The sequence below is a fragment of the Equus quagga genome, chromosome 5 (genome assembly GCF_021613505.1).
Source record: "Equus quagga isolate Etosha38 chromosome 5, UCLA_HA_Equagga_1.0, whole genome shotgun sequence".
Classification (NCBI taxonomy): Eukaryota; Metazoa; Chordata; class Mammalia; order Perissodactyla; family Equidae; genus Equus; species Equus quagga.
In genome coordinates, this window is record NC_060271.1 from 130,851,359 (window position 1) to 130,873,952 (window position 22,594).

Here is a 22,594-nt window from a genome sequence, read left to right on the forward strand (position 1 = left end):
AAAAGGATTTTAAATAGATTTTGTATGCCTGAGTACATCTGAAACCACTTGCTGGCAGCTGTTCCTGTGGTGGTATCCCAAAAGGAAATATTTATACTGAGTGCCATATTTAAACATGCATTTCGTGATTGCCAGAGACTTTTAAAAATACACTATCAGTGAGCAAACGCTCGGGTGTTCAATACTTGTCAGCTGTGTTTCTTCATGGTCCCCAAGCCAGGTGTGGGTAAGTCCTTAAGATACCCATTTACTCACCTGACATGTAAATGACTTACAGTGCCGAGATCTGTTAGTATCACTGTTAGTTTCTATTTCCCTATCAATGTCCATGAATTATCCCCTGGCTCCCAAACTTCCTGTGTTTGGACAAAACCATGTGGCAGCCACGTGGAGGAGGAACGAGGCCAAGAACCAAGCAAGAGCCTGTGGCAGCAGCCAGCAAGCTGAGGCGGAGACGGAGGAGAAAGCAAAGGTGGCTCCGGTGGGCTGGAGGGCTCGGGGTAGGCTGTGAGGATGGGGTGGGAGAGCAGAGGCACCCAGCTGGCCCTGAGGCTTGGGGCCTCGTGACAGGAAGGACGGGGCCACTGACAGATGGCAGAAGCTGGAGGAAGGCGTTGGTAAGGAGGATGAGCCAGATTCCGAGAAGCCTATGTCGAGGAAGCCTTAGGAAGCATTGGCAGGCAAGGGGAAGCGGGGAGGAGTTGGCCAGGTGGACGGCTGGGAGGGGATCCTGGGGCCACCCGCAATGCAGGCAGGGGAAGGGACTGGGGCCACCCCGCAGAGGGAGATGGCCTCTGAGGGCCGAGGAGCAGGGAGCCTGCAGGTCAGCAGGCTAAGAGCAGAGAGGTTTGGAAGAGGGTGCAGCCAGCATGTGTAGTGCCACTGAGATCCCTGACAGTTCAGGACACAGGGCATCTTCAGAACAACGCGGAAAATCAGGCCTCAAAAAATACTTCCTGGGGCTGGCCCCATGGCCTAGTGGTAAAGTTCGGTGTGGGTTTGGTTCCTAGGTGCAGACAACCACTTGTTGGTGGCCATGCTGTGGTGGCAACCCACATACAAATTAGAGGAAGACTGGCACAGATGTTAGCTCAGGGCCAATCTTCTTCAGCCAAAAAAAAATTAAAAAATATACCTATGTATTTCCTATTTGATTCTACTTTTGTAAAAATTTAGTAAAAATTATACCTATGTCTAAACTAAACAAAAAACCTAAAGGAGTATGTACCAGCACATTAACAGTGTTTTTTCTCATGGTGTTAAAATTACAAGTGATTTTTATTCATTCTTTGTGCTTATCTATAGTTTCCAAATTTTCCACAGTGAACCTATTTTGCTTTTGTTAAAAATAATAAAGCAAAATAAGTTTTGTTGTTGTGGGTTCGATTTGGTTTGGGTTTTAGTTCTTGTGCTGCCTTCAGCTTCAGAGGTCAAGGACTGAGATGGTTGGTGCTGGCATTTCTTCCAGGAGTCACTGGACCCCAGTGGGCTGTGCAGGGGTGGGATGGAGCCAGCTGGGGAGAGCAGGACGACACCTGCCCCAAGTCTGGCAGGAAAGGGACACAGCGCACCGGACGGCAGGGAGCTGCAGGCTGAGAGGTTTACTTAGGAAATCCTAAGCATGTTGCCAAGAGCCAGAAGGAGCAGCGGGAGAGGGCAGAGGGCTGGGGCATGTCCTGAGGAGGCTGGAGGGGCAGGGCGGGAAGGGGGAGGCAGGAGCTCAGGGAGTCCCAGCGCTGGCTGCGCCCAGCGTCCCCACTGCATGATAGCCGGGTCGGCATCTCCACCCACCTGAGCACGGACTCCACAAACACCCTCAGCGCCTTGATGTGGATCCAGGCAATAAAGGCCTCGCTGAAGTTCACCTTGAGCCAGCGCAGCAGGGGGCCCTGCAGGGAGGGGAGAGTGCGTGACCCCTCCTGTCCGCCCTGCCCAATGCCAGGCTGAGAAGGGACACGGGTTATGACAGAGCAAGCCCTGAGCTGAGAAGAAATGCCCAGGAGCCAGCAGAAGCAGCGAGTCCATTGGACGAGGCCCAGGACCACGTTGTCCAGGGCGCCTGATGCCAGGGAAGCTCAGGGACCAGCCACCTGGCACATGCGTGGGGCCACCACAGATGGGGCCGGAGGGGATGGGCAGCCCCTGACCTCAGGGCTTCCAGCAGGCAGCTGACAGGCCTCCTCTGACACTACACTGCCGAGGAGCCACCTTCTCAAAGGCTCTGCCCCAGGTCCTGGCATCATCCACCAGCTGCCACTTCAAGGGGGCTCCTCACAGCCCCACCTCACACGGCCACCACCTCCCAGGCCACGGCAGCTGTCACTAATGCCGGTGCGGCCAGACCTCTGGGGGAGCTCAGAGTCTTGGAGCAATGGCTCTGAGCTCCCACCTGATACCCCAACTGCTCACAAAGGTCATGGGTGGCTCCAGCCAGGGCAGCCAGGGGAGGAGACCGCCACCCCCAGCAGGGCCTGCCCCGTCACCAGCTCCAGCCACCTCCAGCCAGGGCAGAGGCACCCTGGCCAACAAGCACCGTCCATTGCTGGGGGGCAGCAGGGGCAGCTCCCAAGAGGCCCTGCAGATTAGGAGGAAGGCATGATTCTGGACTCCTTGAATTTAAGACCTCAAAAGCCACGTTAGATAACAGAGAATGCAAAGATTGGTTTGCTCAGAAGACACCTGGCCTGGCGAGGACATGCGAGCCGGGGAGCCCAGGGTCCTGGGTTGCTTACCTCGCCCTCGCCCTCACTCTCTCTCTCTCTGTCGCTCTGCCCCGCAGCAGGCCTATCAGGGCTCCCTAGCGGGGTTACCTTAACCTTGTGGTCCCGGAAGGTGGATGATCCCTTTTTAAGAGCAACACAGGAAGTTTGCTAAAGGCACAGAAATGATTTATTAATCTTTCAGCAAACACGCATCACAAACACACAGAAATAATTCCTATCGCCTGAAAAGCATGTGAAGGCAAGCTCCTGAATGCCAGCCCACTCTGGGGACCGGGCGGGCTAGAGATGGCACGCACGCGTGCCTGTGGGCCCCTGGCGGGGTTAAAGTCTTCGAGTCCTACTCCAGGGACTGAACCGACTGCTGGCGGAGGAGTCAGTTCCCACCTCCCCCATGCCCACCCTGCCTGGCCTTGGCCTCGGTGGGGACCGCCCCCATGAGCAGACAAGGACAGGAGCTCCAGGGACGACGTTGCCCACAGAGCTGCCTATCCAGGCTCCGTCAAGGCGTCCCCATCAAGTGCACCTGAGCATGTGACACACAGAAATTAGCCAGGCGTGCTGGTAGGACACTCCATCCTTTATCATCTTTCTCCACAAATAGTGGAAAGCACAGGAAAATACTACCCAGGGCTCTCCAAGGGAATTGAAACCTGGGACCTAGCCCGTCCCCTCTGGTTGACGAGTAACAAAAAGGATGCAGGAGGCTGGTCATACCCCCCTTCAAACAAGCTAAAGGGGGGAAGGGGTTCTCAAGAAGACCAGTAGGGTGACCCCAGCCGACCCCTGCTCACTGGCACACAGAGAGAGCCTCGCAAGGAGCTGAGCGTCTCCAAGTTAGTGTGTCTTCGGGGCTCTGTCTCTCCCCAGAGAGACCCTGGCAGGGCCCCGGGGCACAGAAGCCTACACCAGGTAAGAAGCGCCAGCTGGCAACCTGAGACCCGGCGGCAGCTGTCAGGCTCTGTGTGCCACCTCCACCCACAGGGGTCTGTGCAAGCGTGGAGCTGGGTCCAAGGCCCCAGCCGACTGCCTGGCCTCTGGGCAGGGCTCCCGCCTGGACGCTGTGGAAGCCACCCCTGTGAGCTGGCCTGCAGAGACTCGGTGGGGGCCCGGCCGGACTGAAGGAGGGGCAGCCCTGCTCGGAGGCCAGAGCTCGGGGTGGGCGGGCTGAGGTCAAGGAGGAAACCCTCTGGAGCTCAGCTTCCTGGGGGGCACCTTTCCTGCCTCAGAGCTCGGCCTCCAGCTCAGCCCTCTGTCTCAGGAAGGGGGACACACCCAAAGCCTGGGCCCAAGCCTGACAGATTCTGGATCTGAGAAGCATGTGCACTCACTTGGTGTGCACACTCATGTCCACATGCACAGGTGTGTGTGCACGTGTGTTTATATTTGGGGGGAGAAGAGTTAAAACCCCCCACAGGCACTTCTCTATGAGCAGCTTCCTCTTCTTCCTCAAAGGAGGATGGGCCAGTCGGGTGGGGCACTAGGAAGCCCACGGCGGCCTGCGGCTGGGGCTCGCTCCTGAGGGATCCACTTGTCTGGAGTCCCTGTGCAAAGGCCACTGACCCGGAGAGGTCAGGCGGACGTGCGGAGTCCCCCAGCCCCGTGTCGGAGAGGGCCCGGGGCCAACACTTGGCCACACGGCTGGCACTCCTCGCTCTCACCCAAGCACATACTTACAACTCCATGTTTACACACCGACTTTCCCAAGAGGCCTGAAGTACGTCCTACCCATTCTTCTCTTCCCGTCTACACTAGAGGCTGAACTGGAGGGTACTCTGAGAACCTCGCCAGGGTGGCGGGATGGGGGAAGGGGCCCTGGAAACATTCCACCAGACCACCTGGGGCCACCCCGCTCAGCCCGACTCTGCAGCTGGAGGACGCCGCATCCGGAAGGTGCCCCTTCTACAGAGCAGCAGAGTGGCCTTCCTGAGGCTCACTGCGCACATTTCAGGAGAGTCCGGTCTCCCCCTCTCGAGCCCAGTGCCCCACACGTGAACAGCTTCTGAGTGGCTGTCGTCGGAAGTCTCAAGACTAAGTACCACTCTTGGCTAAAAGCAGCAGATGGGTAAATACAGGTGCTGGTGACGGAGGAACCCACATCACGCCTGGAAGTCACACTGACAAGGACTGCGGGGTGACCGCTGGCCACACTGTCCAAGGGGGGCACTGCCCACTCTCGGCCCCAGTGCGCCTGCCTGGACCCCACCTGCCTTGCTGGACCTTTGTGGGGGCAGGCAGCGTCCACTTCCCAGGGAAGAACACTCATGAATCTCTCAGAGCCTCAATTTCTTATCTGCAAAATGGAGCTGAGGGTCACTTCCTGGGAGGGCCATGCTTGGGACTCGCGGAGACCGCATACGGACGGTGCCCAGTGCATGGCTCACTGCTCACGGCCACCGCCACGGTCCCCTGTGTGTGCCTCCTTCCCCCAGACCCTGCCCTGGCCATCCCAGGAGAACACGCTCCTGGGTGGTGTGCACCCAGGGGAGCGGGGACACGGCAGGACACCTGCCCGGGCCTCTAGGGGGTGGGAAGGACGCCCACATCGTGCGTGCAAATCCGCGGCCGGCCCGAGTACTCACATACTGTTGCTTCTTATCAGACAGCAGTCTGCTCATCTCTTCCCGCTCCCTCTTAATTTCCTTTTCATCATAGTAATATTCACGCACAGTGAACCTTCAGACAAGCAAACGAGAGGATTTCACTAAGAAGCTTCCGGTCGGAGCAGAGACCCCGCCAGTGGAGAAGCCCGCCCAGCCCAGCCCTTACTTGTTTTCTTTGGCCTTGGTTTTGAAATCATCAATCACTTTTCGAAACAGGGTCACCGTGAAGAGGCCGCCCTCGTTGTCCTCAGCAATCAACCTGGTGGAGAGAAGCGTGCTCACTGGACTCATCGGCAGGCCCCACGTGGGAGCCGGGCTGGAAGAGGCCTGTCCGCTCCCTAGGCGGGTGGGTCACCGCCGAGGTGAGCCTCTGTCCCCATCAGCCTGGTGGCCGACACGCAGGGGCCCTGGCAGAGAGAGCCGAGGGCGGGGGAACCAAGGTGTCCCTTATCATTTCCTGCTGGCTCTGCCTGCCATTTCCGCCTCCTGCCCTGCTGCCCCGGCTCCAGGCCAAGGCCTCGAGGCCTGCCCGGGATCTGCCGCAGCCCTGGGGGAAGCTGGAGACCAGCTGTGCAGACATCCGGGGTCTGGCTTCTGTTCACGAAACGCCTGTGAGACCGAGCTACTCTGGGGTCTCAGCTCGCACGAGGGCCGGGCAGCCCCTGGCTCTGACGCAGTGTGGCTCTGGCAGAGCGGAGTGGCGTTCCGGTTCGTGCAAACCATCCCACAGTGTCCATTTCACATCCAACGTCCCAATGTCCTCATTAGACACAGCCTCCCAGCATGCCTCAACACGAGGCCACTGTGGTCCCTTGTCCCCAAGGACATGGGGGTTGTTGGGGCCAGAGGTCTAAGGGTTTTTGAGTCCTGCCGGCCAGATAACAGGAGCCCTTGGGCCCAGGCAGGGCCTCGTGCATGCTAGCCAGGTCACCCTTCCTGTTCCTCAGAGCTCACACCCAGAGGGGCTGACCCAGCTCCAGAGACTGTTCCAGAGTCATCTCTGCCAACCCTCTGGTGCCCTCTGACAGTGAAGGGCCTGGCAGTTCTGGTCTGAGAAGCCAAGCCAGCCACCAAGGCAGCCTCTCCGGGCAGGGGTCCTGGGCACGCGGCCACAGAGAGCCGGCCTAGGAGAGTAGAGAATGCTTCTGCCAGGCAGGCCAGCTTCCAGGCCAGCTCCTCTGTCCATCTGTTCTTCTCCCCAACCAGCTGCACACGTGACTGCCCCCGGCTCATTCCTCTGGCCTCCCCTTGTGACCTCAGGCTGCAACTGTCCTGTTCCCTGGACTCCTCAGTTTAGCTCCTGATTTCTATCTGCTCTGAGTTTGTGATCCTGGGAGAGCAGCCTTCAGCCGGGGCCCCAGGCCAGAGGCCTCGGGCTGGGATGGGAGCAGGCAGGGCCCCCAGCGCAGAAGCTCTGTGTGCTGGGAGGCGGACGAATGGCACGGCCGCCCAAGACTCAGTGTCAAATCTTCTACACTCACAAACTCTACCAGACGTCTGAAAAGGCACAGAAAAGAACAAATATCTACGGATCTGCTGCCCAGCTCAAGACAGAAACAATTTTCAGACAGCAGAAGCCCCATGTGCCCCTCCCCAACTGCATGCCACTCTCTGCCCGAGGTCACCCCTGTGCTGAGCCTGGCGTTTCTCATCCCCGAAGGCCCCCATAATTCTCCTGTACACCTGTGTATGCCCGAGTCACATACGGCTTAGCTTCATCCATTTTTAGACCTTAAATAAGTGGCTTCCCGCTGTGCGTACCCTCCTGCACTTGCTTTTTCCGCATAGAGTGACATTTATATATAACATCACAGGCTGAGATTTATCCTCACTTACGAAACTCTAACACCTTGGTTGTCCCCGCTGGGTGGTATCCACGGTTTGACTATATTCCTGTCTCCCTTCTCCTGTCGCTTTCCCAGCCCTCACCGGCCACTCCTGCTCTGACCCCAGCAGGCCACACTCTGAGACTGTTTTTCTCCCCAGCTCACGCTCTGGGGTCACCACAAGCAGGCCCTAGCTTGACCCTCAGGTGGGGAAGAGTGGACACTGAGCTGAGAATGCAGAGGAGAGTGCAGCAAAAGCCCTGCGCACCCTGCCCGGAGGTAGTCAGGGAGGGGTTCCCAGAGGAGGGGGCAGGGGAGTGGAGTTCTGAGAGATGGAGGGAGTCGAGCATGTGGCTGGGTGTGTGGCTGTGAGGGAACCCAGGCAGAGGAACTCTTGCAGGCACAAGCACGGAGGGCTGAGGGTCCTTGCACCCTTGGGGCAGATTTGGTGGTTGGGTGCCCCAAAATGCCCACATACACCTCCCCTGGGGCCTGGGGCCAAGCTAGGGTCTCACTTACTTGGTCGACCGTGGGACCACCATGTCCGAGAGGGACTCGTAGGTTTTTTGCCATTGTGTGTAGCTTTGTCTGTGAGAATACAGAACGGTTGAGTGATTTTTGCAGAAAAGACTGTGGGGCGTCCTGAGTGTTTAGGAAGCTGCAATACCTTTTCCCGGGGGACTAAGAGAGCCCCAACATCCCCTGAGACTCTGCCACGGGCAGTGGGAACCCCCAGCCCAGCACCATCGTGAGCCCAGCCTCCCCGTGAGGCCCTGGGTTCAGCCAGAGATACTCGTGGGGTACTGTCTAATCCTGGCCCTGTGCGGCCTTTGGCAAGCCAGCTGACCTCTCTGGCCTCAGGATGAGGGAATAATAACACCGCCCCACAGGCTTGTTGTGAGTGACCCGAGCTCCTGTCTGCAGCCTCTGGCACATGATTCACAGAATGGCTGCTTCATCACTGCTCTCACCCCACAGGCACCGTCCCCCTGCCCCCGTTACGCCCACACAGCCCCATTTAGGGCCCCCAGGATCCAGGCCGAGGGGGGGCTCCTCCTTCCTCCCCATTGGGCAGGGCCAGATCACCAACACAGCGAGACCCCAAACCGCCGCCTCCCTGGCCCACTCACTTGGGGACGATGACCAGCAGCGTGATCAGATACTCGGAATCCAGCACGAAGTCTTCCTTGCTCACAATATCGCTCAGCGTCCGGGTGAAGAGGTTTCCCCTGAACCCATGGGGACGAAGAAGGTGGGATCAGCAGAAAGGCAGATGGAGGCCACGTGGGCCTGGGCTTGTGGGCCGCACGGACCCCCGGCAAACCCACAACACATCGGTGCTAGGAAAGGAGGGCCAGGCAGGAAACGGGCAAGACTCAGGATGTCCCCTGGGGTGAGATGGGGGCCCCGGGCTCTGTGTCCTGGAGGCTAGAACTGCTGTGGCTGGCAGGGCCTCAGGTGCTATCACCTGTCACCTGAGGGGCTGCTGAATCCAACACCTCGGTCACCTGCGCTGCCCCGCTGCAAGCCACAGGCTGTTGGGAGGGGGCCACGGGCAGCAGGCAGCTTAAGTTACTCAAGGGTCAAACAGTGGCCGGCTCACGAGGCCACCAGGGCCATCCTGGGCAGACACAGGCCTGGAGGGAGCTGCGTTTCACTTTACACACCTCACAGGTCCAGCAGCCAGGGCACATGCACCTGAAACAGCTCTCTGCAGGCCAGTGGAGGCCGGTCTGCATCGAGGTCACGGTATTTTTAGCACACGGATGAAGGCTGTTGGATCAGCACCCGGGCCAGTCGGCTCCCCAGACGGTCTGCGCCTTGGCACTCGGGCCACGATATCAGCCGAGATGTCAGCCCATGGTGCTTCCCGAGTAAACGCTTCCCAGCGCAGGGCCAAGGCCAAGGCTTCAGGGAAAACACCATTCTGCAGAGGCGCCCGGCCTGCCCGGGGAGCCGGCCCCTCTCTCCTCCCCACCACGCCATCCCTGACGAGGCCCTTAGATTCCTCTCCAGAGGCTCCACCCACAAGCCTTCCTGCCACGGTGCTTCCACGTTACCCGCACACTCAGGCCTCATCTGTCTGGCTTACGCCTGCACCCCCTGCACAAAGTAGACTTTCCAAAAATATTTGTTGAATGAATAATTGTGAGCTCTCCAAGTGCAGAAATGATTATTTTATTTTGCTTTGTGTCTTTAGGGTCCATAACGCCTGAGAGCATAGTAGATGCTTAATAAACGCTTATCAAAAGGAGAAGAGAACAACGGAAGAGGGAGGTGGAGACCCTCCCACCCTCTCCGCTCTCTTGTGCTTCCCTCAGTGCATACGATCAACAGATCAGTCAACATTACCGTGGATCAGCGATCGACTTCTTCACCAGTTGACTGAGGAGGTTAGACCAGATGTTTGCTCACGTCCCAAACAATTCTTAAGAAGGCCACAGTTGGGGGTACAATGAATGGATGGCCCAGCAGGCAAATGGCCCCACGGCCCACTGGTCAAGGCCATGATGGACCTATGCCAAGGTCGTCATTTAGGGCTCTCTGCCATTGGCGCCTGCCCTTGTCCCCTCCGCACTCCTCCCTGGGGGGGCCAAGGAGGAGGCAACTCAGTTGATGCCCATTTAGCTCTGATGCAGTCAGGCAGCCGACAATGATGATTTCTAGTTGAAGAACATCTTTCCCTCTTTGGATTTAAATTTTCCACTAATGTATTATTCTCTTTTTTCACAAGAAGACAGCTGGCCCAGTGACCCTCAGAAGAGAGAAGTGGACGTGGGAGGGTGGCTCACAGGGGTGAGCCAATCAGAGGGATGGCCACACAAGGGGACAGCTAAGCTTCCCTTCCTTTCTCTGGAGTGTCTCAGAGAACTGCCAACAGAATCAGATCCAGAATCTGGGGAGACTGTGAGGATCTTCCACACCAACTCAGCCCTGTTCAGAAGCGCCTTTCAGCCTCCTTGGCAGGAGCTCATCTGGCTTCTTCTTACATACCTCCACCAACAGGGCACTCACTACCTCACAAGACAGTCACTGCCATCACGACACTGGGCTTATGTTTTTCTCCAGATACCTCTCACCATCTTGGGAGACTCAGTGACTAGTTGTATCTGCTGGGCCAAGCAGTCGGCTCCCTCTTCCACAGCGTGGTCCTTCGGGTGGGTGGAGAAAGTACCTGAGTCCCTGAGGCTGCTCTGCTCTGGCCACAGAGCCTACTGCCCTCTGCTGGCTCTCACAAAGGACCAGCCTCCGACACCCCAGCCTCCTGCTGCACTGAGTGGGAGGGGCCTCTGTAAAGCTTCCACAGGGGCAGGAGCTTGGGGGGCCCCCCAGGTGTTCTCAACAACCTGGGAGAGGCCAGGAGAGGTCAGGAGCACCTTCCAGCTCCTACTCCTCTCTGGGCACAGGCAGGGAGGTGCCATCGGCCCTCACTCAGGCCTTTCCTCCCCCACATCTGCTCTGGGTCCTCCTCGCCCAGCACAGCTCCTGGAGAAGCAGGAGTGCCTCTGTGTCTGTCTGTCTGTCTGTCTTCCTCTGTCTCTTTCAGACACTGACACAGACCCCGGCTCAGCCAGGGATCTGAAAGGCACACACGCAAGCGCAGCCAGGCCCCCGCCCAGGCGGCCTTGAGGCCGCGGCAGCCTGGGAGCACGGGTACTCACATGGACTTCCTCTCCAGGTTCTCCAGGTTCGTCTTCAGAGTGTTGTACGAGACCATCCGGGATTTCAGGTCAGTCTCAATCTGGGCCAATTGCTGTTTGGAAAACCAGAAGAGTGTAAAGAGTTGGTTGAACTTTTCAAAACTGCCACAAATTGCTCCTGATGAACTTAAGAAAAAACAAGGCACCGGCTCGTTTGCCAAGGCCGGCTCTGCTGTGCCAGACAGCCCAGCGCTCGGCCCCGCAGGAGCCCGCGGGGGTCAGGGCAGGGACTCACATCTCTACTTGGCAGACCCGGAGGCTCAAGACATGAGCGGCTTTTCTGGAATCACTCAACAAACTGAATCTTCTCCTGATTTCGAGTCTGTCTCGTACTGTCAGGGCCCCCACGGGCCTCCACACCATGCGCTCTCAGGCTCTGCTAGGGGTCAGCTCAGGCGGACCCCCACCCTGGCTTCTATGAGGACCCGCTACGCCTCAGCCCCGACCAGCGCCCAGGTCTCCAGGCTCAGCTGTGCCCTGCGGCAGCCTCTTCCCGCTCTGCAAAGGTCGAAGGTTCCTTTCCGTGTGGAGGCAGATCACCGATCTGACATTAAGGAGAGCCCCTTGTTCTAGAAGTTTCAGGAGCATGTCCCAGCCCACATCCTGCGGCGGACAGAGGGTCGGGGGGCATGAGACAAGCTGAGCTCTCCTGCCTCAGGGGCCCCACCCGCCCAGCCGGGGTGATGACGTCCTCCCCAAGGGCTCAGAGCCACGAAAGAAAACTGCCCACAAGGGCCCCATTCACGGGGAGCCCTCAAAACACTGTAGCTGCTAAGGCGACTGCTGTAAATGAGTGTTCCAAGTCCAGGGACACCGGGAGCCCCTCTCAAATGCTGGGAGCTGTCGGGAAGTTAAATAAAACCCACCAGACCCCGCTCTGCAGAGCTCACACTCACAGCAGAGCCCATTAACACACAACTGGCTCCACAAAGCGGGCCCCACATTGCGAACACTGAGCAGCCAGCCATCCAACAAACAGGGGAGAGCCACCCACGCTGACACGCGGTGGGCTCGGGCCGACTCCCGAGGCCCCTAGGAGAGACTGTGAGCATCTCCTCCCCCGACCCCCGTTCTCTCTTCTCAATCCCACGTTCAGTGACACCTCATGGTGGCAACTGGCTATGGTGGGAATATTCACACCATGTCAACAGACACAACAGATCTGCACATTGCTGCTGACGCGGGACTATCGCGAGACCATCATCTGAATAAAAGGGGGCAAACTGTAGGATAGGAAAAATTTTGAGCTGAAACATATATATTTTTTATATAGATGGAAGGATCCACTGTAAACTTTAAACATTGGTTACCTCAAGGAGGAGATTAAAGGGAGCGGGAATGGGGGGCGGTGGTCACGGGAGGTGTTCAACGTTTTTATCTTTACATTTTGATATGTGTGATTTCTTTATAAGATTTATACTTTTTTTACAATTTTTAAAAACTTTTGACTTTGAAATGATTATAGATTCATGGGAAATTGCAAAAATAGTACACAGAGATGCCATGTACCAGTTTCCCCACGGGTAACATCTTACATAACAACGGTACAGTATCATAATGAGGAAACTGAAGTAGGTACAATCCACAAATCTTGATTTTTAAAATAAGGCTTATATTTTTTAAAAAAATCCTGTGTCATCCTTATTTTTCTAATTTCACCGTAAGCCAATGAAAAACCACAGAAGAGGGCTTGGAAACCAGTAAAACTGGTTCTCAGAGAGGAACTCAGGCTTCGGCACAAGTCTGGCCCAAAAGGCTGTGTGACCTGGTGTCAGCTCCTGAACCTCTCTGAGCTTACTGTGAGCTAATACAACCCACGAAGCAGGTCATTCAGAGAGGCAAGTCCTCTCCTCTACTGACTGGGCTCCTCGTGAGCAGGCAGGGTCTTGGTCGTCTCTGCAGTTCCGGGCACGTGGCCAGCACCGGGCAGTGCTTCCACAGAACCTGCACACCCAGTCCTGCTCCTGCCAGGCACACGGCCGCTGCACTTTCCGCCACTGAAGGCAGGCATGCCAGGCAGAAGCCTGGAGGGTTTGTGTAACCCCCAGGGGCCAGCACCCCAAGCGGGTCGGCATGAAGTAGGCCCCACCAACTGCTAGTGGACATCCACGAGGGGGAGAAATAAACCTTTTGCTCTGTCACACGCGTGAGATTTGGGGGCTTTTTGGAAACTACAACATGACCCAGCCTGGGGAGACTGACATAGCCATGGGCGCCGGGTCCCTGACCAGGTGACATGCTGCCATGCTGTGTGCACGGCCCGGGGGGCGCCCAAGCCCACCCCATCCTTGTGCCCCTTCATTAAAGGAGGCAGGTGGGCTCAGTTCCCAGCGTTGGGAGGTCCTGGGGCCTGGCCTTGACTATGTCATCGCCGGCCCCTCGCAGGTGGGGACACCTGCTCAGAGAACGCCTGGCAGCACGGCGACTTCGCCTCCCGGGGCGCCCCCAGGGGAGCTCCTCTGACTATGACGTCTCTAGTTAACAGAATCAGACCTCCCGTTGTGGGGCCAGGCCTGAGCCAGGGCTGAGAGCATCACAGACGTGCCAAAGCCCAGCCGGCTGCCTCTCAGCAGCGGAGGGAGCCCGGGGCTTCCCTGGGAAGTGGGGCCCGCGCAAAGCACATGAGCTCTACACTCCCCTCCCAGGGGAACGGCTCGCCACCTGCAGGCCCTGGAGCGTGCCACCGAGCCTCTCAGCCAGCGTCCCCATCTGAGACCCGAGGAAGGGGACACCTACCTCCAGGGTGACTGAGAAGTCAAAGCAATAAGAGAGCCCAGGTGGTTCCAGGCACACAGGGAGCGCCACCAAAAACGGTGGCCCCTCCTCTCCCTGCTTTCCCGCCAAAGTCCCTCTTTGGGTCCCCTAGACTAGCGAGAAGCCAGGTTTTATCCTCTACAACTGCTGTGCTCCCCTTCAGCCGATGCCCTGGTCTGCTCCGGGGCCCTCGTCACTGCGGGGCATGCCCGTGTCGGTGACTACTGTCCCAGGTGGCCTCAGAGGGTGGCCCTGACGCTCGGCTTGGCCTCCCCAGCACAGCGCAGGGCTCAGCCAAGCCCACAAACCACCATGTGCTTCCAGGTTGGTGGTGAAGGTGCACAACGCCCTGCTGGAGGCTGCACCTGGCACAGGGGCTCTGGGCAGCCCCTCCTCACAGGGCCTTCCAGAATCACCGCCCAATTGTCCCAGGAGGGGCCGGGACCTCTGTGATGCAGGCGGTGCCCGAGGAGCCGCACCCAGATTCCAAGCCTTCTGGCCCCACCGCATTCCCAGAGGCTCAGGCCGGGCACCAGCCTGCCATCAGGGCACGGGGACAGGTCCCAGGGGCCTGCCTCCTTCACCTGACCCGCCCAGCCACGCCTGGGGGCTCTGCTGCTCTGTGTGGACAACAGGAGGCTTTGTTCCCGCCTGGCGCGGACTCTCTCCCAGCCACCCAGGCCAGCAGGAGGCATGATATACAAGGGGCTCGGCGTGTCGTGGAGCAAAGGGGGACAGTCATAAGCCGTCAGCCCCAATCTCAGAATCTTGGTCAGTGTCCACCCTCCGTGAGACAAACAGGAGCCAGCATGGCTGCGAGACACCCACAGTGTCCCCAGAAACCTGGGGCGCAGTGCTTTTGTTCATGAAGTCAGAGCCAGAGGCCAGTGCTTACCAAGATGGCGGACTCACAGGGGGCAGCTCTTACTGGCCTCACTATTGTCACAGGCGCCTCAGAGCAGAGGGGGGGACCCCTGGGAACACCTCCCAGAAACACCTCCAGGACTTAGGGCTCCTAAGCCAAACTCTCCACTGAAGCAGATGGTTTTCATCAAGTAAATAATCCCCCTGGGGGTGGGGGTGTCAGGTGGGGCTTAAGAAGAGGTCAGGGTGGGGCTGCCTTCTCCATCAGTACCTTTGAAAAGAAAAGAGGTGGGGGGAGTGCTGAGAATGGCCACTGGGTCTGGGGTCAGAACCATGGTGGCTCAGAGAGGAGCGTCCTGTGAGCCACAGCCCCTCGCCAGGTGGCAGGGCTAGAAGAGGCACGGAAGCAGGGGGTCGCCTTTCCCATTTCCAGGGCTGTCCTGAAACCCAAAGGTCTCTGACCTTGGCCAGGGTGCAGAAGGCCACATCTCGGAAACTCACCAGGGCCGTGAGGGCTGACAGGAGACAGACAGACGGGGAGGGGACCCCAGCCAAGGTCACTCGGCAGGAATGTCCCTCTCCACTTTGCCAGGGTCCAAATGCCATGTACCTCTGCCCCAGATGGTCAGCTGTCCTGGTCACAGCAGTTAAGTGTCCCCCGAGAGAAGGCCCTTTCCTTACCTTGGCTACAGTGTCCACCACGCTCACCAGCGGCTGCTTGGCAGGATATTTGGCCATGTCCCATTCAAAGTGGGTCACAAAGGATGTTAAGTCAACTGGAAGAACACAAACACATTTCAACAAACAAGGGTGACTCTCCAGGTCTCATGAGACTGAGGCTGCCAAACCCCGAGCCAGGTGCCCCCACTTAAACCAATGAAGCAATTAGAGACACCAGAGGACAGAGGCTCCAGGAGAGCAAACATCCACCTTGGGAGCAGAGCGCTCAGCCAACGGGCGGCTCTCAGCCAGAACCATTGGCAGCACCCTGAACCCTTCCGAAAACACACACCACCAGCCACAAGGCCACCATGACAGGTGCACTCCTGCACCCCAAACTCTCACTCAGGTCTGCACTGGGAGATTCCGCTTTCACAGGAGGTGGAGGCAAAGTCGGGAGGTATTCTGAGGGCACCAGGCTAATCCTCCGCCTTTTCCAGTTGCTTTGGCCATACTCCCCTGCTGGGTGATCATTCTGTCTTGAGGTACCCCAAGGCACGCCAGAGAAGAGCCTCAAGCTGACTCCCAAGACCACACAGAGGTCATGGGTGCCACCTGCTCACCAGACTAGCCATCTTCCTGCCCTTGCACCCGAGCCCTAGACAAAGGCGATTTCAACACACAGGCTCTGTTTTTTTTGTTTGTTTGTTTGAGGAAGATTAGCCCTGAGCTAACTACTGCCAATCCTCCTCTTTTTGCTGAGGAAGACTGGCCCTGAGCTAACATCCATGCCCATCTTCCTCTACTTTATATGTAGGATGCCTACCACAGCATGGCTTGCCAAGTGGCGCCATGTCCACACCCAGGGATCTGAACCGGCAAATCCCGGGCCACAGAGAAGCGGAACGTGCACACTTAACTGCTGCACCACCAGGCCGGCCCAGGCTCTGTTTTAAAGAAGGCTTTTTCGGGGCCAGCCCCATTGCCAAGTGGTTAAGTTCACACATTCCGGCAGTTCACAGCTCCGGCAGGCCAGGGTTTTGCCAGTTCAGATCCTGGGCACAGACATGGCACTGCTCATCAGACCATGCTGAGGCGGCGTCCCACATAGCAGAGCCAGAAGGACCTACAACTAGAATATACAACTATGCCCTGTGGGGCTTTGGGGAGAAAAAAAAAGAAGAATTGGCAATAGATGTTAGCTCAGGTGCCAATCTTTAAAAAAAAAATTTTTTTTAAAAAAGAAGGCATTTTAAACATTAGCAAAATACCAGCGTTTGTGAATGTGGTTTTTACTATCTGGTACGGCTGTCTATTTCTCAGTGTACATCCTCTATACAAAAGTCCGTAGTGAGTAGAACAAATCAGTGTTTTCTCAACAAATTTCCTTTCTTCCCTTACTTTCTCCAAAAACAAACCTAACCTGCGGTCCTTGGGGTGTCTGTGGTCCCCTCCAACCAGCTGCAGGTGCAGGATGAAGCTCTGGGGTTGAGGTCAGACCAGCGACCCTGAGTGAACTTGGGCTGATCCCGAGCCTCCGGGCCTTGCGCACATCAGTAACTAAACCCCTTTGCACCTCAGTCTCCTTATCTGAGAAATGGGAGCAGGGAGGGGGTCTGCACACCCCCTGAGTGCCCGCTGTCTTCAGACTAGCTCTATGCACATCTAAAGAGTGCTACCTGGGGGCCAGCTGCTGGCCACACCCCAGGGCCTGACCTCCTCTAACAGGTCGGGTCAGCGTAGGTTCCAGTGGCCCCCGGAATCCTGGAATCCCAGCAAGACCGCCCCGCTGTGTCAGATTCTCACCCCAGGCTGTGTGGATGCCGGCCCTTCCCAGTACCTCCTCATGCAACTGCACAGGGACTGGTCATTGCTCACTCAACACTTCCGGGCACTAGGGAAGGGGGGAAGGGCTGGCCCCCGACTCCCAGGGAGGGCACGGAGGGCTGTGCTGGGACTCAGTATTCACGCAGGGGCTGAAGGCGACAGGAGCGTGCCATGTGGCCAGTGAAGGAGGGCGCTGGGAGTGAGGGGGGAGGACTGGTGGACACCACGTGTTGGGGCACAAGGACTCTGGGTCAAGCTGAAGTAACCGTGAGCATGGGTGGAGATGGAAGAGTGTCGTGAACAGCTGTGTCTGTACTTACGCCCAGGGGATAAAGACACGCGGCCCACTCCCTGAGCCCCTATATGTGTCAGGAACTGGACAGGCACTCCAACCCGACAGCAGTGCTGAAAGAGGTCACCACTGGGACAACTTTGAGTTTACTATGTGGGTAGACAAGTCCCCAAGAAGCAGGTGGAAACGAAATGGGGCTCAGAGGAGGGCACTGGCCTGCGGGTGGAGTTGCCAGATGTAGGCGGCCACAAGTGCCTTAAAATAAGGAGACGCTGCTGCTGCTGCTGCTGATGATGATGACAACCATTCGAGGAGCTGACAATTACCGATGGTTTACCTTGGCCAAGACACGTGAACTGTCTCATTTAATTTACTCTTAACCCTATTCAGTACTATCACTATCTGCATTTTAGAGACGAGGAAACTGGCACATAAAATGAGGCGAGGAACAGGAAGCACATGGAGCACCAGCTTCCCCCCCCCCGCCACGCCCATCCACAGGGGCCCAGCCTCGCCGCGGTGGAGCGGGAAGCTCACGCACAGTCGCCGCCTTCACAAGAACCAGACTTGGAAGAGGTTCCTCGGGTCCCAACAGTGATGGAATTGACCAGAGTGTCTCTGAGGCCCCAAGGGGGGACTCTGATCCAGGAGGACTAGTGTCCTTACGAGAAGAGACACCAGGGTACCCTCTCTCTCTTTCCCCACGTGAGGACACAGCAAAGGAAGTGGGTTCTCACAGGAACCAAACCTGCCGGCACCTTGATCTTGGACTCCCAGCCTCCAGAACTGTGAGAGGTAAATGTCTCTGGTTAAAGCCCCCAGTCTGCTGTATGTTGTCATGGTGGCCCGAGCTGACTGACACAGATTTCGTGTTCATCTGGTATTAACATGGATTTTGGTGTTGCCCCACCACGGCGGGGAGATGAGTGTGCAGGAGGGACCCAGGCCCGGGAGGAACGGAATTCATGTCGGATGACAGCGGCGGCTGTGGTCAGAGGCGGAACACGAAGGTAGGGAAGGGCCGGGATCCCACTTACTGAGACCCCGTGTGCGCCGGGCAGTGGGCAAGCAAGTCCTCCGCTGCTGGTCACGCGCTGACAGGGAGGAGCCATCGCCCACCCCCCAGACCAGGGAACAGCCAGCCCCGGGCCGGAGACGCAGGCAGACGTGTGCTTTGGGATCTCGCCCCTTCTCCTCCCCGCCTGCCTCCTCCAGCACCACGTGGGCACACCCCCATCCAATAGAGCTACCCTCAGCCCCTCCCTCTCTCTCCCACTGCTGTTTGGTCCTTCAACATCAGGACAGAGACCAGCTCCTTTTGAAAACCTGCCCATCGGTGCCTCCCGCTGCTGGCCGGAGCCCGTGGACAGACGCTCGCCTGATCATCACACTGACGCTGCACGATCACCCCTGATTCTCTGGCTCTTTCAGGCTCCTTGAGGGCAGACAACTGTCTCTGTGTCCCCAGGGCCTGTCACAGTGCCCAGCGCAGAGCAGATGCCCACACACACACGAACCTTCCTAATCACCCTGGTTATTGGACTGACTCGCACTGTCTTGATTTCAGATCAAGCTCTTGTCTCCAGGCATTTTCACAAATTTCGAGGCCTTTGTGGCATTCAGGTCAAAGAGAATGCGTTCCCCCTTCCCACCAGAAGAACTCCTATAATTCGCTTGAGACTCAGCCTGTCCCCCTTGGACTGGCTCTCAAGCGCCCAGCCTCCATTTCCATCGCAGCATGGATGGTGCTGTGGTCTGTCCGGCCTAGGGCCATGAGCTCATGGAGGGACTTCATCTCTGAGCACCCAGCACCCAGCACAGTGCTTGGAGCTCAATAGCCTGCAGGAGTGTCCAACAAACGAAGGAGCGAGAGGATGTTAGATAAGGAGACTGCGCAGACCTCCCTGCGGAAGCCTCGAGAAAACCCTGGTTTGTGACAGTGACTTCCTCCTCCTCCAGCACTTCCTCTCCCGTGTCTGGAGCACCAGCTCCAGCTCCAGACACTAACCCTTGCCTCGGGCCACGAATCCAAGGGCAGCCTTGTCCTGTCCACACACATTGCCTGTGGTGACAACATGGTCTGAGGACGGTCCTTTGCCTTGGAAAGCGGCAGCCCCCTCGGGCCTCCCTGCATTTCCAGCACAGCAGCTTCCCTCTGCCCCAAAGAGACCAGGCCTCCCTTCCCTGGTTGAAGTCAGCGAGGCCTGGGCTCGGACTGATGGCCTATGAGGTCAGACCGTGACCCAGGCCAGCTCATTCCTGAGCAAAACACGGTGTGCACAGGCAGCGGCTCTTGAGCAACAATGATCTCAGCTGAGAAACAAAACAAGGCCTTCCAGGTAGGCAGCAGAACGGCGGGCCTGTGAGCGACGGGCTGCAGCCAGATGGGCCTTCAGGCACTGACGACTCCTGTGCACATTCTAGAGCCCGGGCCAGACATCGGTGTACTGGTTCTACTTCTGCTGCAATTCAACCCATCTACGTCCTTCCACGCTCACAGCTCAGCTAGGGGCAGACAGTAGGCAAAACAAAAGGTGCTCAGGCAAAGCTCAGAGCCGAGGAGGGGATTAAGTCCACTGACAGGTGAGAAAACCAAGACTCGGAGAGATGACCGGCCAAGGTCACAAAGGGCATTACACCACAGGACCGGGCGTGACCACTCCAAGTCCAGTGCTGCTGGCCCTCCAAGCAACATTGCCCTGAATTCCCAGCTGTTCGAGTGCCCTGGAGAAGATCAGATTGAAAGCCCACCTCCCGGGGGCCAGCCGGAGTTCCTCCAGTTAACTCTGCCCATCACTAGTCCCATGGGTGCTCCGCAGAAGAAAAAGATTTCTCCACCCAAGGAACATTGGGAAAGCCTGAGCCAAACTCAGTTTGAAAAGGTCTCTTGACTGCGGGACTTTTCAGAGCCATTCCTACGCTAACATGCATTGGGAATGTTCACGAGTCGGCCGTGAGCACTGCCCTGGCGGCCTGACCTTTGTTTGCACAGGGCTGGTGCTCCAGTCTTGGAAGTCATGGCGACTCAACTCGCAGGAGGTCTAGAGATAACGAAACCCATTAGACAACGAATAAAGCTGAATTTCTCCTCCTGAGAGGACAGCCAGCCATCTGAGAGTTGGTGCCATTTGGACTGGGGATAGATATGATGGAATAATGACATCTAACTTTAAGTAATGTGAATTTTGAGTACCATGTAAGCATTTTGATCACTATTTTAACGTGAGCTCAAATCCTAGTGTCCTAAAAACCAGGTTTTTATGTAGAAAAGCAGCTCTCTACCTTAGTCAGCTCTCAGTCTAGGGCCCTACGAGTTACCTGCTGGGAAATAAGATCAGTTGATCCATTTAACAAAATAATTTTTTGTATGAGTATCAGCAAGAAATCTCAGTGTCACAAAGAGATTGCATTTGGGAAGGCATTTTGGTAACTTCCAATCTGTAAAGATTTGTATTCGTCCTCAAAGGACTTGCTGGCTTTAATTGCACCAGTTTGAGGAGGTTGGAGAAAACCCAAAAGCAATTGGCTCCTTCTAACCCTGAAACCAGGAATGGCCCGTTGGAGCACAGGGACACCCCCAAGGGCTCCAGGGAAGGAGCTCCCTGTATGAGTGAACCCCATCAAGACCACACAAAGCCAAGCCTAGCACGGAGACTTCCAGGGTCCATCAAACAGCAACCCCCAAGGGCAGGCAAGAGGAGGCTGGGGACAGCCACCAAGGCAAGGAGCAGACGGCAAGCTACAAGATGCAGAAGTCCATCTTGAACTCCGGAGCTAAAGCATTCCCATTTCCAGGAGCATGCAATGCTGCTGGGGGAGGCGGGGGAGACGAAAAAGAGGGGACAGAAGTAAAACAGTTGCCATCTGTGTCATATGGATATCGTGACCAAGCTACGAGGTTGTTATTTGAGAAATCCATCATAACCTGATCACTGTACCCCTACAACCAGACCGAGATTCTGCCTTCCCAGGGACATGCGGACACCACACAGCACACACACAGCAAACAACGCACAACCTACTCTTTAGACATTTCATTTTCTCCTTCAAACCTGCAATGCAATAAGGTGGCGTTATTAAACCGCATTAACATGCAAGGCCAAGTTCAGGTTTGGGAGTATGAACATTTCCATTTGTCAGTTTAAACAAGCAAATAAAAAGTCTTTTATGGTTTCCAGGAGGGCAAAAACATGACTTTCTATGTAACAAATGATATAAATAAATATAGAATATATATGCTCATTTTCAGTATATACGCACGCATACATTTACAGGTCTAATCATTTATACAGATATTTAAACACCTAATTCTAAGGTTTCCAAAGTCTCAAAGTTGTCTCGCACATTTTAAGTGCAATTAAATTGTACATACACAATTAATGGACCAAAGTGTCATTGGAATCTAAAGATTTATCCTCTCGGCACAGAGAAGGGAGATTCCAATGCGAATACGCTACACAGAGCCATTTTGGTCTAACTCTCTGTTTACTGGGCACAGCTTAAGACCTCAGTGTGAGGCATTCCTCAGCACAGGAAGACAGCGTTCAGCCTCCTTTGGGGAAAGGAATAAATCTGCTAGGGGTCAGGGGGGATAGAATTTTCCATTTGGATAAAGGGAGGTTGATTGAAAAGGTGAGTGGGCCAAACAACCATTAGACCCCACTGAACCTATTTTCCTTCAGATTTCATTGAGGAGTTCAGCTACAGGGTAAGAAATGCCAGGCGCTTTACAAACGTGACAGCAGGACTATGAACTTGCCGAGGGGCACGTCTTCAAACAGCAGTACCACGAGCTAAAAACGAGCTGTACAGCCTCTGTTCAGCTGTCAATTCGGACCCTCCTGGGGCCACAGCGAGGGCTCCCTATGGGCTAGAATGACCTGAGAAAGGACTGGAAGAAGAACTCTGGGGTGACCTACCTCCGTTGGCCAGGAGGTTCTCCTGAGCCATCCCCTTGGCGTCTTCCATGACTTCCACCACGCTCTGGGCCATTCTTCTTATGAGGCTGTGGGAGCAGAACAAGAGGCGGGTGAGCCGGGAGGCTGCCCTCGGAGCGCTGCCGCAACGCGCGGGTGGGAAGAGGAGCGGACGCCACCCTTTGGAGGAATCGTTTGACAAGACGTGTGGAGAGACTTAAAATGCTAATAGGATTTGAACCAGTAATTCCACTTCTGGGAAACCATTTTACGGAAACAGAACAAACAGGAAAGGTTTTCTGAATAAAAAGATCTTCACAGCGTGGTTGCCGACAGCGAAAAATTGGAGAATGACAATAGGGGATTGTTGAAGAAAATGATGGCATATCCAGCTGAGGGATTATTAGGCAGTCACTGAAAATGAGGTTTAC

General features: G+C 56.4%; 1 protein-coding gene across 4 annotated transcripts in view; it reads right to left on the reverse strand.

The window, feature by feature from the left end:
• ATP6V1C2 (ATPase H+ transporting V1 subunit C2) overlaps positions 1-22,594 on the reverse strand; it is a 54,454-nt gene that overhangs the window by 1,102 nt on the left and 30,758 nt on the right. For 2 of the 4 annotated variants that reach the window (XM_046661315.1, XM_046661317.1), the window contains exons 4-13: positions 22,167-22,252; positions 21,270-21,299; positions 15,150-15,244; positions 10,812-10,903; positions 8,280-8,378; positions 7,669-7,737; positions 5,490-5,582; positions 5,303-5,396; positions 2,733-2,870; positions 1,792-1,889 (exon numbers count right to left, since the gene is read on the reverse strand). In XM_046661315.1, coding sequence (XP_046517271.1) covers positions 1,792-1,889; positions 2,733-2,870; positions 5,303-5,396; positions 5,490-5,582; positions 7,669-7,737; positions 8,280-8,378; positions 10,812-10,903; positions 15,150-15,244; positions 21,270-21,299; positions 22,167-22,252 — 894 coding nt within the window. The remainder of the gene's footprint in view (positions 1-1,791; positions 1,890-2,732; positions 2,871-5,302; positions 5,397-5,489; positions 5,583-7,668; positions 7,738-8,279; positions 8,379-10,811; positions 10,904-15,149; positions 15,245-21,269; positions 21,300-22,166; positions 22,253-22,594) is intronic. The other 2 variants (XM_046661316.1, XM_046661318.1) reach the window with 2 other exon arrangements.